This window comes from Ziziphus jujuba, chromosome 5 (genome assembly GCF_031755915.1).
Source record: "Ziziphus jujuba cultivar Dongzao chromosome 5, ASM3175591v1".
Classification (NCBI taxonomy): Eukaryota; Viridiplantae; Streptophyta; class Magnoliopsida; order Rosales; family Rhamnaceae; genus Ziziphus; species Ziziphus jujuba.
Genome location: NC_083383.1, coordinates 24,172,015 through 24,185,004, shown reverse-complemented (window position 1 = coordinate 24,185,004; position 12,990 = coordinate 24,172,015). Strand labels below are relative to the sequence as shown.

The 12,990-nt window shown below is 33.1% G+C and overlaps 1 protein-coding gene across 1 annotated transcript; it reads left to right on the top strand.

Moving 5' to 3' along the window:
• The first annotated feature begins 2,537 nt into the window (after positions 1-2,537).
• On the top strand, positions 2,538-3,430 carry LOC107421317 (ethylene-responsive transcription factor ERF021). Its single transcript, XM_016030536.3, has one exon. It carries the CDS (start codon positions 2,593-2,595, stop codon positions 3,145-3,147), a length of 555 nt encoding a protein of 184 aa, XP_015886022.2. The 5' UTR covers positions 2,538-2,592; the 3' UTR covers positions 3,148-3,430.
• Positions 3,431-12,990: the final 9,560 nt, after the last annotated feature.

Below are 12,990 nucleotides of genomic sequence, written 5' to 3'. Positions count from 1 at the left end.
TTAAAATCTATTATTTTTTAAAATTTTTTAAAATCATTGACTTTTTAAATACCATCAAATTTTAAAAGAATTTTATAAAGTTTTAATTGAATATATTTAGATTTTAATGGACTTTTATAAAATCCATCAAAATCTTAATTGAATATCATTAAACTTGTATGAACTCTTTTAAAATCTAAATCGAATATTTTTAAATTTTTAAAATTTTTAAAATTTTAAATTGAATACACCCCTTTAAAACTAATATTGATTAATACAATTGTAAGTGAACTACATAAAACTTTTACTAATAATACGTAACACTATACTAATCTAATAACATAAAAAAATTAAATAATAAATATATGTGATTATAACAGCCCCAGTGAAAAGTTTATTTATTTTCTCAAAAAAAGCGGGTTGTAGGTTAAAATAATGCGCAAACCCTAAAAGCGTTTATATTTTAAACAATATCTAACGAGAGTAACTTTTTTTTGGGTCGAACAGAAACTTTGACTATTGTATTATAAAACAAAAAACAAATCAAGAAAAATGGAAAAAAAATAAATAAATAAAAAGAAGAAAAGGAAAGGAATGAAACTTCTTCCCGTGATTTGGGTGAGAAGCGGAAGGGGGTGGGGGCGGGGGCGGCTGCGGGCACAGCAGGTGCAATTAATGAATAAAGATTGATAAAATAAAATTTTAAAAATTAAAAAAAGAAAAAAATTGAGGGGGAGGTGGGTGAGGGGTGCTGGGCCTGGTAAATTCGTTCTTGTTCTCCAGATTATATAAATCATACTAATTTGAGTTCAGAAGCAAATGGTTGGAATGAATAAAAAGAACGCACATAATAAATTAACTGAAAAACAGACAAAAACATAATAAATAAATCATAAAAAATAGTTGCATATTTAATTTTTCATTTTTAGATTTTAATATTTTTCTAAAACATCAAATAATAGTATAGTAAATAATAATTGTTATTTTTCTTTATTTTTTTTTCAGGTTTAAAGGTTTAAGGATATTGCTGACTCTTAATATGTATTCTTAGATTATAAAAATATCATTAAGAATATAGGGTTGGTAGTAACTATAGTATGGATAGAACCGCTAATAAATTACACATAAATATATATGACATTGATGGATAAACTTACAATTAATCCTACAGTCTTCTGCTGTTTTGTCATTGAATTAATTCAACATAAAGCATGCTGCTTTCCGACATAAACGAAAAAAAGCATCAGTCAATATCTCTATCCATCTTTTTAAGAAAAGAAAATATCTCCATGCATGATCCCATTGGTCAAATTAAATGCTTTTGATTGCCAAACAAAAAATTAAATGACTTTTAGCCTTGTAAGGTTTTTGGCCGTGTCAATCCTTTAGGATTTGTCTTTTGTTTTTTATTCTCGCGAGAAAAGAGATAAATATTATATTAAAAAAGAAGAGAGATCCTTTAGGATTATGTGTTATATATATGTATATAATATATTAATATACAAAGTCACAGAGTGGTCATATGCATATATATATATATATATATATTTGAAAGGAAACGTATATTGATAATCCACAAAAATCGTTATATATATATATATATATATATTCTATTAGAGTATGTATATATAATTAAAAATCATTATATAAAATCTTCAATCCCTTTAAATTAAGTACACACGTATATATGTTTTTTTTTCTTTTTTTCTTTTTTTTGAAATAACCTATATATGGGTTATGCCGCAGCAAATATGGCCTATCAACCCTGATTTGAGTTTCAACTAAACATTTAAAATATCTCATCGACGCACCAATAAAAATTTTATTTAGTTTTATTCGGTAATTTAAAAATCGAACATTTCAGACACATTTAGTTCTAAAGTCAGATTCGCTACTATGTAACTTATTGATATTTTTAACTTGCTCAGCTATATGAGTACTCTGAATAATCCAAAATATTATTTTTATCAAAACGAGTTGAAAAAAGTTCCTAGTTATGTAAAGGATATTTTTATCATGCAAAACCAACGACTCAATCTCTAGGCTTGTAAAGATTTCATGAGGACTAGTGGGGTCCAATAAATGACATATATATGAGCCTCAATTGGGTCAACCCAAATTAAACCGCGTTTCCCAACAGGGAATTGTATTTGTTGGGGGTATTTTCATATGTTATCCCGTGTTTTTGTTTGGGATTTTTATCCGATAAGTGGGTTTCTTTATTTTGCTTCGATGTCTTCCATTTTAATTTTTTTCCATTCACCAAACTCAGCACTTGAAAATCCATAACTTGGTAACATGTGATTGGTCAATAAAGCTTGAAAATTTTACAAATAATTATTATGTCAAAGGTTAAAAAAAAAAAAAAAATTCAATATTCATTTTCCTTCACTTTGAATGGTCCAGAAACCTATATTTTCACTTTGTGCAGGTACTTGGAAGCTAGCTTTCGAGGCACGTTAAGTCTCCACGTTTCAATCAAAATCTTTTATATCCACACCTATAAATACACCTATATATGTACACATAACTGGATAACACACAATATAAGCTAAAATTTCAGTCTTTTAGCAACAATACCCAGATTTTTCTATCTTTTTGTTTTGTGCATGCATGGGAGAACCGAATACTAGCAGCAGCCTTGGTACCGCCAGTTCTAGCTACCGGGGGGTTCGCAAGAGAAAATGGGGGAAATGGGTTTCCGAGATTCGCGAACCCGGCAAGAAAAACCGGATTTGGTTGGGGAGTTTCGACACGCCGGAGATGGCGGCCACAGCCTACGACGTGGCCGCACTGCATTTCCGCGGCCACGACGCCAGGCTCAATTTCCCTCAGCTGGCTAATAGCTTGCCCCAGCCATTGAGTTCCAATGCTGAAGACATACGAAAGGCGGCACATGAGGGAGCGTTGCGGCTGAGACTTAGTTCTACTCCGGCGGCAGCTGAGCCGGATTGCGGCAGTAGTTCGGGCTCCAATGTTGCGCCGGTCACGGTGAGGTTGTCGCCCAGCCAAATTCAGGCTATCAATGAATCGCCGTTGGACTCGCCGAAGATGTGGATGCAAATGGCGGAGGCACTCATGGTGGAGGAGTCAACAATGTTCTCTAATGAGGTTAATGAAGAGAATGAGTGGGAGGATGTGCAGAATGAATCTCTTTGGGATCCTTAATTTGGTAAAGTATAGTTATACAAGAAAAACGACCAAACACTACATAGTTTACAATATAAAAAAAGTTATGGTTTGAAGTAATTGGGATATGTACTATTTTTTTTTTTTTTTTGGGTGATTAGTACGTGGGATATGTACTTACTGCACAGATTTTTTTTTTTTTTTTTTTTGGGTCAATAATAAAGATTGTTATATAATGAATTTAAGTTTGATTAGTTTTGTACGATGCATATCAATATTGGGCTAGGGGTTGCCATAGATATTGTAGCAAATTAATTAGAAGGATTTGGTGGCCTTTTTTTTTTTTTTTTTTTTTTGGGTGGAGAGGTGCGAAGTTGAAGTATTTAGTATTGGTGACCGGGCCATATTGTTTTTGAGCCTGAGGGAAGGCCACTTGTTGCAATATTGATGGTGTCTTTTGGGGTCCCCATTCCTCAAACATATAATAGAAAGTTGGTGATTTGATTGAATTGGCCGGCCAACCAGATCAACTCAAATATATATTATATTTTAGTATTTTTTTTCCCTTTTTTGGTGAATTTATAATATTTTAGCAAGGTATACTAAAAGAGGGTGTAATAATATTTGATTTATTAATGATTTTTTTTTTTTTTTTTTTGGTTTTGGCTGAATGGATTCAACATTGCTATGTTATTATTAATGGGTAAATTTCTAAATAATCCTTCTTTTTTTAATTTTTTTTATAGCATATATTTTTCAATTTTTTAAAATTATGAATCATCTTTTTACATTTCGGTTTCATTTAAGTTCATATCTAATAATAAAATAATTATAACAAGAGTGTGTTACGGCTAACACAAGCTTAATAAAAAAAAATGATCATGTGTCAAAACATTCCAATCAATAAACTATAATACAGTAATACTATATTCTCTGGATCTAAAACATTGATAAATTATATTTCAATTTGTGATATATCAAATTTATTAACCTTTAAAGTGTAGTCATTGATTTTTCAAATCTTTGAAATTTTTAAACCAGCAAAATAGATAACAAGAACTTAGGAACAGTGTCGAATGGATACAATTCTCTTTAACATTTCTTCCTTATATTTTCACCAAATAGGCATCATAGATGTCTTGATTTCTAATCTCAATATTGTATCCATCGTACGTATCTGATGACTTATTCCCCAATATATATATATATATATATAATAATAATAATATTAACATCAATTATCAGGACCTTTCCAAAGTTTTCTATTGGAACCATAAGATAGTCTCAACCATTCCCCTTTATTAGAATTTTTACAGAAAATTTGATAACATCTCCTCTATAAAATTGACTTTCCTAAATGTTCCCTATATAGAAAATTCACTTTGAAAATAAACATCCACCTTATTCCTCTTCGCATTACTATAAATTACTACAATTTGTAGGATTGCAATAATAATAACGTAGAAATAGAAATATAAGTAATGAATCATAAATTGTAAGTACCTCTTATGTATTGAGATCCCTCATGGAGCTTTCTACCTATATCCCAAAATGGCCCAACTCTCTTCAAGTTTTTATTCCACACAGGAAATACGTACTTCTATAACTCATGGTCATCTACACCTCCCATATATTACAATTTTATAATTTTATAGCACTTCATGAATATACCAAACATATAAATGTAGATAGAAAAATAATAATAATACTGATGTTGATGATGACGATGATGATGATGATGATGATAATAACAGATAAAAACAGCCTGGATCCCAGACCCTAAATCATGTTTTCTACCTTTTAACATCTAGCAAATATACAGTTGTAAATTGTACTGCTAATAACCAATAAATTGTAAGACATCTTTTAATAAAATAAATTACATTTAAAATGTATATATAGAAAAAATACTTTAAATTGTACAGTTGAAGTTTTAATAGTAACTCCAATAACATCACTGCTATCCAAAACCAATATAAATATATATCTTTTCTACATAAATATAAATATGTATACAGACTTTCAAAGGATCTGGATGAATTATTGTAGGCAAATATATTTGCCCGAATTCTAACACTCATGCTTGAAGTACGGGATTTTTTGTTGGTGGACTTGTCACTCTCTATCGATATTATCCATAGTTTAGCTACCGTACTTAGTACGGGATTTTTTTTTTAGAGTTTCCTATAAGGTCGCCGATCCTAGGATTGCTCTTACCTGAGCATGCTTAACTTTGAGGTTCTTCTAAACTCTAAAGCCAACCGCTTTAAAAAGACCTAGGCATTATGAGAGTAACTATCATTACATAAGAACCATCTCCTAATGTACACTCAAACAATGTGGGATGGACACTAGGTAGTTTGCCAGTGCCCTGCACTCGCTCACATTGGTTGTCACATGAAGTATCTACTTGAAGGTTGCAATGCTTGTCTGAAGGTTGCAATACTTGTCCAAAGATTGAAGTACCTCTCTAAAGTATAGTACTCCTGGTTGAAGGTTATGATACCTATTCGAGAGCTAATATACGAATCGTACAGTTGATAACAACAATTGTCAGGACCCGTCCAGAATTCCTCCCCGGAACCCTAGACAAGCCCTGATCCCAGGGAAATACCACCGAACCTTCCAACGGAAAATCCGGTAGCACCTCCCCTAAGGGTAGGACTAACCAAAAATTTCCTGCACTGAAAACGCACTTCTAAAAGCACTCCCTTATTCCTCCTACAATACTACAAATTGATTTCACAAAATTTACAGCACTTCAAAAAATAATAGCAACCCAGTGCATAAATAATAACTACATGTCCAATACAGTATACAGAGCATTATACAAATGAATGTGGAATTTATACAATGATAGATAAAGAAGTAATACAAGATGGAGAGGAAAAAGGGAAGAAATACAACGAACTGAGACATTGGGCTCGCCCTGGAAGATCAACGTCTCCCAACCTGGACCTAGGGGAATGGAATTTAAAAACGTGAGATGCTAATTATCTCAGTGAGTGACCCTATCTACTGAACACCTTTAATATTAATAATATAGCAATGAAAGGAATTTAATTAATATCAACAATTAATTAAATAAATAATAATAGCAATTGGAGTAATATTTTCTCTCAAAACCCTCACTATTCACTCCGTTGGAAATGTTCCACTTTTAAAACATTTTCACAAAATCCGATATTCGTATTTTTCGAAAACCAAGGGATCAAATAATTTAATAACCAACAAATAAATAAATACCCCAAATATAAATAAAATGTAATAAATTATAATAAATAATTTTTGTACTCTTTGGGGTTTGAAATTTCTATCCTAAAAATTTGTACTTGACGCACCACACCATATACCAGTGATGCCCTCCAATACCCAGCGTCTCGAGCACCGACTGGCGGGGAGATTAAAGAGAGAAACTTGCAAACGGCACTTCGGCGTCCCGACAGTACCGCTGCTGAAACCGTCATCCCGGCCAAGGAGGGGGGCGGCTGATGCGCAATATATAAGACTAGCCTGCCCTCGGTCCAATGGCAACTCACGGGAGACATAATACTCGCGCGCTAAACCACATATACACCAGAACACCAATACTGTATGAGTGCGTCTAAAATAATTACTAAATTAATTATAACCGTACCGTTTTCCAAATTCACCGTGGGAAATATACCAACTTTCACATTTACCATCCCACATATTTTATTTTAACATACCCGGTACGAAAACATCGATAACAATAAAACAATAATTTTTCTCGTAACACGAGGTTCAATAAATAATATACCACGGGCATAATTATAAAAATTAAACCACCAATTTAAACAAATAATTTTCTTAAAATATTCAAACCAATTATGCCCAAAAATAATATAAAATCCAGACACAATTAATTACTGAAAATACTTGCTTATGTGTAATAAATACCATTTAATCACAATAAAATAATGATCGGGAATTTCTTAATGACCCCAAATTTCCGTTTAGCACCAATAAACATACACGTACTTATAAAATAATATTTTTTCCCGATTATATTTAAAATACACCACATGAGCATAAATTCCAGATATCAAATTAACACAACATAAATATAATTAATTGCCCAAAACAGTTTTCAAGGTGGGTCACTCACCTGGAGCATGCAATTAACCTAAGATCCTCCATAGGATCAATTCCACGACTCACCCGTGCTCCTAGAACACAATTCACACACAATCAAATAAATTAATATTTTATTCGGATAAATAATACCCGGTACCCGGGGGGTTAAACACAAACGTTAACCAAAATTGACAAATTATATGTCTATGGAAAGCTTGTGAGATGAGAATCACATTACCGACCTCCATTGAGCTCAATTCGACCGGTGATGGCTGGAATTTGACCGGAAAGATTCGGCCGGTCTTGATTCCTTTGCATCTCATGAACCACTTCGAATTTTGGAAATTGGAGGCCATATTTGGACTCAGAGGACCCAAAATAGGGGGAGAGGAGGTTTAATTTGGACTGGATTGGCCGAAATACGGCGGAATCACCGGAAAATTTCAAGCCACCGCCGCCGACTTCACCTGCCCGATCTGGGAGCGTCGCCGGCCGGCCGGCAGCCAAATTTGGCTGGTGAGCTCGCCGGCGTGTGGTCTTGGACGGTGGTCGGGGCGTGTAGCAAGGTGGTGGCCGGTGAGAACAAAAACGGTGAGGCCGAGAAGGAGAAAGGAAAGGAAAGGAAGAAGAAGGAAAAAGAAGAAGAAGAAGAAAGAAAAGAGAAATTTCCCCCCGTGTCCCCCCCCTTTTTCCCCACGTGGGGAGAAGAAAAGAAAAAGAAAAAGAAAAAGAAAAAGAAAAAGGAAAATAAAATAAGATAAAATAATTAAATAATATTAAAAAAATAATATTATTATATAAAATAACAATAATAAAATAATATGGTATTAAGCATGGTTGACATGTGGCATCTCCACATGGTGACACATGGTCACATTTATTAAGTCACACGTGGCACATCATTACACGTTTAAAAATAATATTAAAATAATACAGTATTTGAAAAACTCTACAGGTCCATAACTTTCAAACCACATATCCAAATCGGACGTGCCGCTAATCTACGGACTCGTATCGACTAGTAATTCACAACCATGCATGAGTCAAAGCTCAACTTTGCATGAATAAAAAGTCAACTCTGGCACCCCTTGGACAGCTTGGACCTCAACTTGTTTTGCTCATAACTTTCAAACCGTAGCTCCATTTTCAACGTGCTACTAGTCTACGAACTCGTGCCAATGTGTACTTCGTAACGATACATCAGTCAACCTCCGTCAACGGTCAACGGTTAACGGTCAATGGTCAAAGTCAACGGTCACCCTTCGTCAACGTGCACGAATTCCGATGTGATTTGGGACGGGGTGTCACAACAATAATAATAACGACAACAATAATAATAATAATCATAATCATAATTAAGTAAAATAGAACTAAAAATGACAAATACATAACATAACTCGTACACGCATATTCAAGATACACCTGATGTACTATATGATATACCAATGCATGATCTTATAATATTAGCTGGCCATAGGTATACTACCACCAATATGGTCAGGAGTAGTTGCCTATAATGGTCATCCAACCTGCTGGTCTTATAAGCAGCAAAAATACGATACTAAGTCATTCATAAGTCAAATCGAGTTGTTGCATCGGTATGGTGTGGTATACTTAACACATAACATAATATTATATATATATGTCGAAAGGATATCTGATGCACCATACGATATACCAATACTGTTAATTGATGTTTGGCATCCCAATCACAACTGATGGAAAAGAGAGGAGAAGAGAACTGCACACACCCCATTAACATCCTAATTATGCCGATGCTAAATAACCTACCATCCTACGGCTAAACAGGGTGGCTAATGTTGTCATTGGAAAAAAAAAAAAAACCTTTCTACTCTCACTTACCTTAGCGCTTATAGGATTGTCTAAATTTACTGTCCTTCGGCCATGAGGAGGGTGACTAACATCACTACAAATTTTCTACATACCTTCATTTATCATAGCTCACAAAGGATGACTAAATATAGCTTACATGCTGAAATCAATTTTATGCATATTGAGAACAACAAGACTATATGGTGCATTTATAGACTGACTCATCACACATAAATATATAATTACAAAAAAACTTAATTTCTCATAATTACATTTTAAAACTGTAATTAAATGTTTTAAATAAATGATCGAATAAATAAACAAATAAATAGATGAATAAATAAATAATAAAACAAATGAAAATAAGAAAACTAACAAGATTTAAACATAATTAATGAATAATCATTCAATCTCCATAAAATCAAATGTAATTCTAACTATTTAAATATTATCCAAAAATCAATAACCAATAATAAAAATTTTTTAAAAACCCAAATATGTTTTTTTTATAGGAAAATTAGATCACATTATAATCATTTTCATATGAAATACTTTTATAACTCTTAATTATTTAGAATCAACATTTAAGCTAATAAATAAATATATAATTATATAAATAAATAAATAAATAACCTTACAAGTTCATATAAATTTACCTAGTTATGTCACACACAAACGCACATGTAAATATACTCACAAATATTTACTTATTCCAAAATAAAACTTAGAAAAATATGTCACTCACAGTATTGACATTATCCATCCTTGCTCTACTGCAGGATCCACCTCAAATCTTGTTGGGTGTCTGACATACACCAAATGAAATCTTGTAAGACAAGGATTAAGGATACCTAACTCAAACAAACCAAACTCACTGCCAATGATCGAAAATTGACCAAGAAATTTCCACCAAAGTTTAAACCATTATATTTCCTAAACGACTTAGAATTTGGAAGAATGGAACCCATATTTGGAATCAGGAGGTCTAAAATAGAGGGGTAACATATTGGTCAGATTGGGTTTGTAGAAAATGGCCGAATAATTGGAAATTAGGGAACCACCACAATTGGCTTTACTGGCTCGATTCGTGCACATTCGGTGGTGGCTGGCCATGAAGTTTGACCATTAGCATCATCGTGAGATTGGCTTTCATCGAGGTTGGCGCATGTAACATGATGTGATCAGAATGATAGCCAATTTGATTGGAGCTGAGAGAGGGAGAAGGGGAGAGAGAGAGAGAGAGAGAGAGAGAGAGGCTCCATCATGTGTTTGTTTGGGGGGGGGGGGGGAGGACACAGAGAGAGAGAGGAAAAAAGAGAAAGAAAATAAAAAGAAAAAGAAAAAAGAAAAGAATCATGTCATGTGCCACCTATAGGTTGGTAATACATGGCGCCCATTAGGGATACTTTTCAAAAATCTTTTTACATATTTTTTGATAAAACTATGTGATAGTATTAGTCCCCAAAAACATAAGTATAATTTTAAATATCTATAACTTTTCAACTATATGTTCAAATTAAACATGCTACTACTCTATGGACTCATATCAATGAGCACTAAACGATGATACAAGAGTCAAAGTCATAATTTATAAGGATAAAAAGTCAACCTTAACCTAACTTGATTAGTTCGAACCGTACATTATTCTGACTGTAACTTTCTAATCTCAACTCTAATTTTAGTATGCTATTAGTCTATGAACTTGGGATGATGCGTACTCTGTCATGGTGCCTCAGTCAAAGTGAAATTCCTCCCATAAGAAAAAGTCAACTATAGAACCATCTTGATCAACGCAATCAACTCGGTCAAACTTAGTCAGGTTGTTTTGGAGCATTTTCTTAGGTTATTTTGTTACATTAATAATAATAATAATAATAATAATAATAATAATAATAATAATAATAAACCAATTGGGTTTTTAGAGAGCATGGGTTTTTTAGTCTAATGGGCTAACTGAATTATTACAGATAGTAGATAAATAACATTCACAAAATAGCTTTTTACTGCCATGATAATTAACATTCCTGGTACTGGACTTTAATCCTCTGTATAACCATCATATTCAGCTTAGAAAACCCCATTACATCAAGGTAATGATGCACTGATTTCAAAATAAACATGACCACGTAGCCTCAATAATCAACTCACTAGACCCTACTATAACAAAATAGTTGTTTGCTGATCTCGAAACAAACATAATTATTTTATAGTACTCATAACCAAGACTACTTAGCATTTATCAGAAAACACTCACAACATAAACAATATCCAATGGTGTGCAATTTTAAGTGAACATCAAATTGCTAAATGCAGAAAAATATAGGATTACTATTATTGTCTCTTTTACTTTTATTGTTGGAACACAAATCCTAAGAAAGCTTGTCATCTATAACTATGGATACTTCACTAAGAGAATTACTATGCAAATTACACCTTTTCATAATCCCATTAACATAGGCTCTGACTGAGATAATTTGCAATACATAGTTTGCCATGTCTTGAAGAATCTATATTTCCAGTACAAATGAAACCTCTTTATATTCCTTCATATAAAAAATGGCTACACAATATTTGTTTTGTCTCAATCAATAGGTTAGTATCAATGGAAGCCAATAGTATAGTAACAATATATAATACCATATAAAGTATAGTACGCACTGATCAACAACATTGTCCTTAAATTAATAATTGGTGACAATCTCACCAAAATCGAGATACTAGTACCACGAGGCATACTTAATACCATAAATGGACTTCTCAAACTTGCAAAACAATTCTTACTCCCTACTATTTGAAAGCCAACTGGTTGGACTATATACATATCCTCATATAAATATCTGTTAAGAAAAATATTTCTAACATCCATTTAATGCAACACCAAGTCAAAATGAGCCATAATCACCATAATGGTTTTAAGAGAATCTTTTGTGGATATAGGATAGTATGTCTATTTATAGTCAATTCTCTTTTTCTGGTTTAACCTTTTAGTAACTAGTTTAGTCTTATACCTCTCCATTTATCCATTGGAGTCTCTTTTGGTTTTGAAGACTCATTTGCCCCCCAAGGCTTGCCACTTTTTAGGTAACTCAACCAAAACCCACACATCAATTGTTGTCATGAATTTTATCTTCCATTGCATCACTCACACATAAATTGATGTCATGAATTTTATCTTCCATTGCATCTAACCAAAAAGTCAAATAATGATCTATTCATGGCTTCCTCATAAGTGACTAGATTTGACTCATCACTTATGTCAAACTCATGTTCTTACAGATAAACCTCATAGTCATTAGGTACAATAAAACTTCAAACTCTTTGTGACATTCTCAACGGCACATCGGTAATAACTGTAACAAGAACATATCATTCTATTTCCATCAGTTCAATCCTATCTGACTACTAATTTTATAACTATTGGATCAACAATATCTTTGGCAGGAACATAAATAGTGGGAATGACTACGCTTAACTCTTTGAATTCAAGCTCTTTTGTACCCTTGCTCTTACCAATGTCGAAAAATCCTCAAAATAGACAACATAGATTAGTTTTTTCTATAAGACTTGTGAGCCTTGAAGGATGAAAGGTAAGAAAGATCAATAAACAATATACTAGGGTGGATTACAATGACCAGTGGTGGTTTTGTGTGAGGCTACCAAGATAAGCATAGAAGGGTGCAGGGCACAGGTAGGGTACCTAATTGGCAAAGTGTTAGGACCCTCCCAATGTTACCTATTGAAGCCCTAAGATGACTCCAACTAGGGGAAACTCCACTGAAAATTTTACAGAAAATCCAGCAGCATCTCCCCTGTAATAGGGCTTTCCCAAATATTCTCTGCACAAAAAACTCACCCCGAAAATACAGATCTGCCTTATTCCTCCCTACCTTGTTCCAAGTTTCCATAATTTGTAGGACTCCAATAAAAATAGTGTAAAAATACAAATATAAG

Coding starts and splice junctions, on each gene's coding strand:
- LOC107421317 (XM_016030536.3), top strand. CDS start 2,593: ATGGGAGAACCGAATACTAGCAGCAGCCTTGGTACCGCCAGTTCTAGC.